This window comes from Petaurus breviceps, unplaced genomic scaffold (assembly GCF_028583685.1).
Source record: "Petaurus breviceps papuanus isolate PSGF00001 unplaced genomic scaffold, PetGlider_PUasm1.0 300, whole genome shotgun sequence".
NCBI lineage: Eukaryota > Metazoa > Chordata > Mammalia > Diprotodontia > Petauridae > Petaurus > Petaurus breviceps.
In genome coordinates, this window is record NW_027186053.1 from 13,985 (window position 1) to 15,058 (window position 1,074).

Genomic DNA, 1,074 nt, shown 5'->3' on the forward strand with positions numbered 1-1,074 from the left:
GCCCTGGTGAGGGGTCGGTGACAGCATAGAGCAGGGGAGATGGACTCACTCAGCAAGCATCGCTTAAGCACCAGCTGAATGCCAAGCACATGTGCCCAGCCATGGGGAGACAAAGGCAGAAATGGGACAGAAAAGGCTGGGGGCCAAGTGGTACTCCAGGAAGTAAATACAGTCAGGGCAAGGGAAAGGATTTCTGGGAGCCTTTAAAGAAAGAGCTGGGAGGGCAAAGGGAGAGTGTCTTGTCTCTGGAGAGCCTTTCGGTTTGCCCCTCCCAACAGCAGAAACTTTAAAGTAAAGGGTGGGCTGGGATTATCCATTTCTGTGGTTGGATGATGTGTGATGATCTTTTCTAAAATCTTTGTATTTATAGGAAAGCACTACTATGAAGTGTCCTGTCACGACCAAGGCTTGTGCAGAGTTGGCTGGTCCACGTCCCAGGCTTCCTTAGACTTGGGTGCGTTGTCCCCACATGTCACGGCTTCCTTGATGACGTGGGTGGGATGCTTTTTTCTTTTTTCGGAAATTGTTGGAAGGACAGCAGTTGTAATGATTCCAGACTTTAGCTGTCTGGCATATCGAAAGAACTGTCATTTCCCCTTGGCTGGCCATATATAAGACTTTGACCTTCTGTGTTTTCACGGGTCTGCACAGAAATGCTTCTCCCTGGTTTTCGATTTCTGTGGACTCGCCATAGCCTTTGTGCACTTGAGCAGTTTTACACATTAATTTTTAAGAAACTGAAGCTTTAAGGAAGTTCATGCAGGCTGGGGAGGTGATAAGAGGCAGGAAATTAGCAGGTTGACACGTTGGGCTTGAATTTTGGCTTCAAAATATGTGTTTGATCCCAAGTCTCTGCCTACCATAAAATGAGCTGATGTGAAGGGTCTGTATTAGACTGGGCTGCGATGCCAAGGCCTGAGTTTGAATTTTGGCTCCTCCTCTTCCTTTCTGTGCAGCCTTGGCTCTCTGGGCCTCAGTTTATCTGTAAAAACCAACTCCAGAGTGTGCCTTCTGACTATAAAATCATTGTGCTATGATTATTCAGGCAGGCTAAGCTCAAAGAACCACAGATGG

The 1,074-nt window shown here is 47.3% G+C and overlaps 1 protein-coding gene across 1 annotated transcript in view; it reads left to right on the forward strand.

The window, feature by feature from the left end:
- LOC138167775 (ATP-dependent RNA helicase DDX1-like) overlaps positions 1-1,074 on the forward strand; it is a 24,248-nt gene that overhangs the window by 8,544 nt on the left and 14,630 nt on the right. Inside the window, exon 7 of the mRNA XM_069096737.1 lies at positions 365-454. Coding sequence (XP_068952838.1) covers positions 365-454 — 90 coding nt within the window. The remainder of the gene's footprint in view (positions 1-364; positions 455-1,074) is intronic.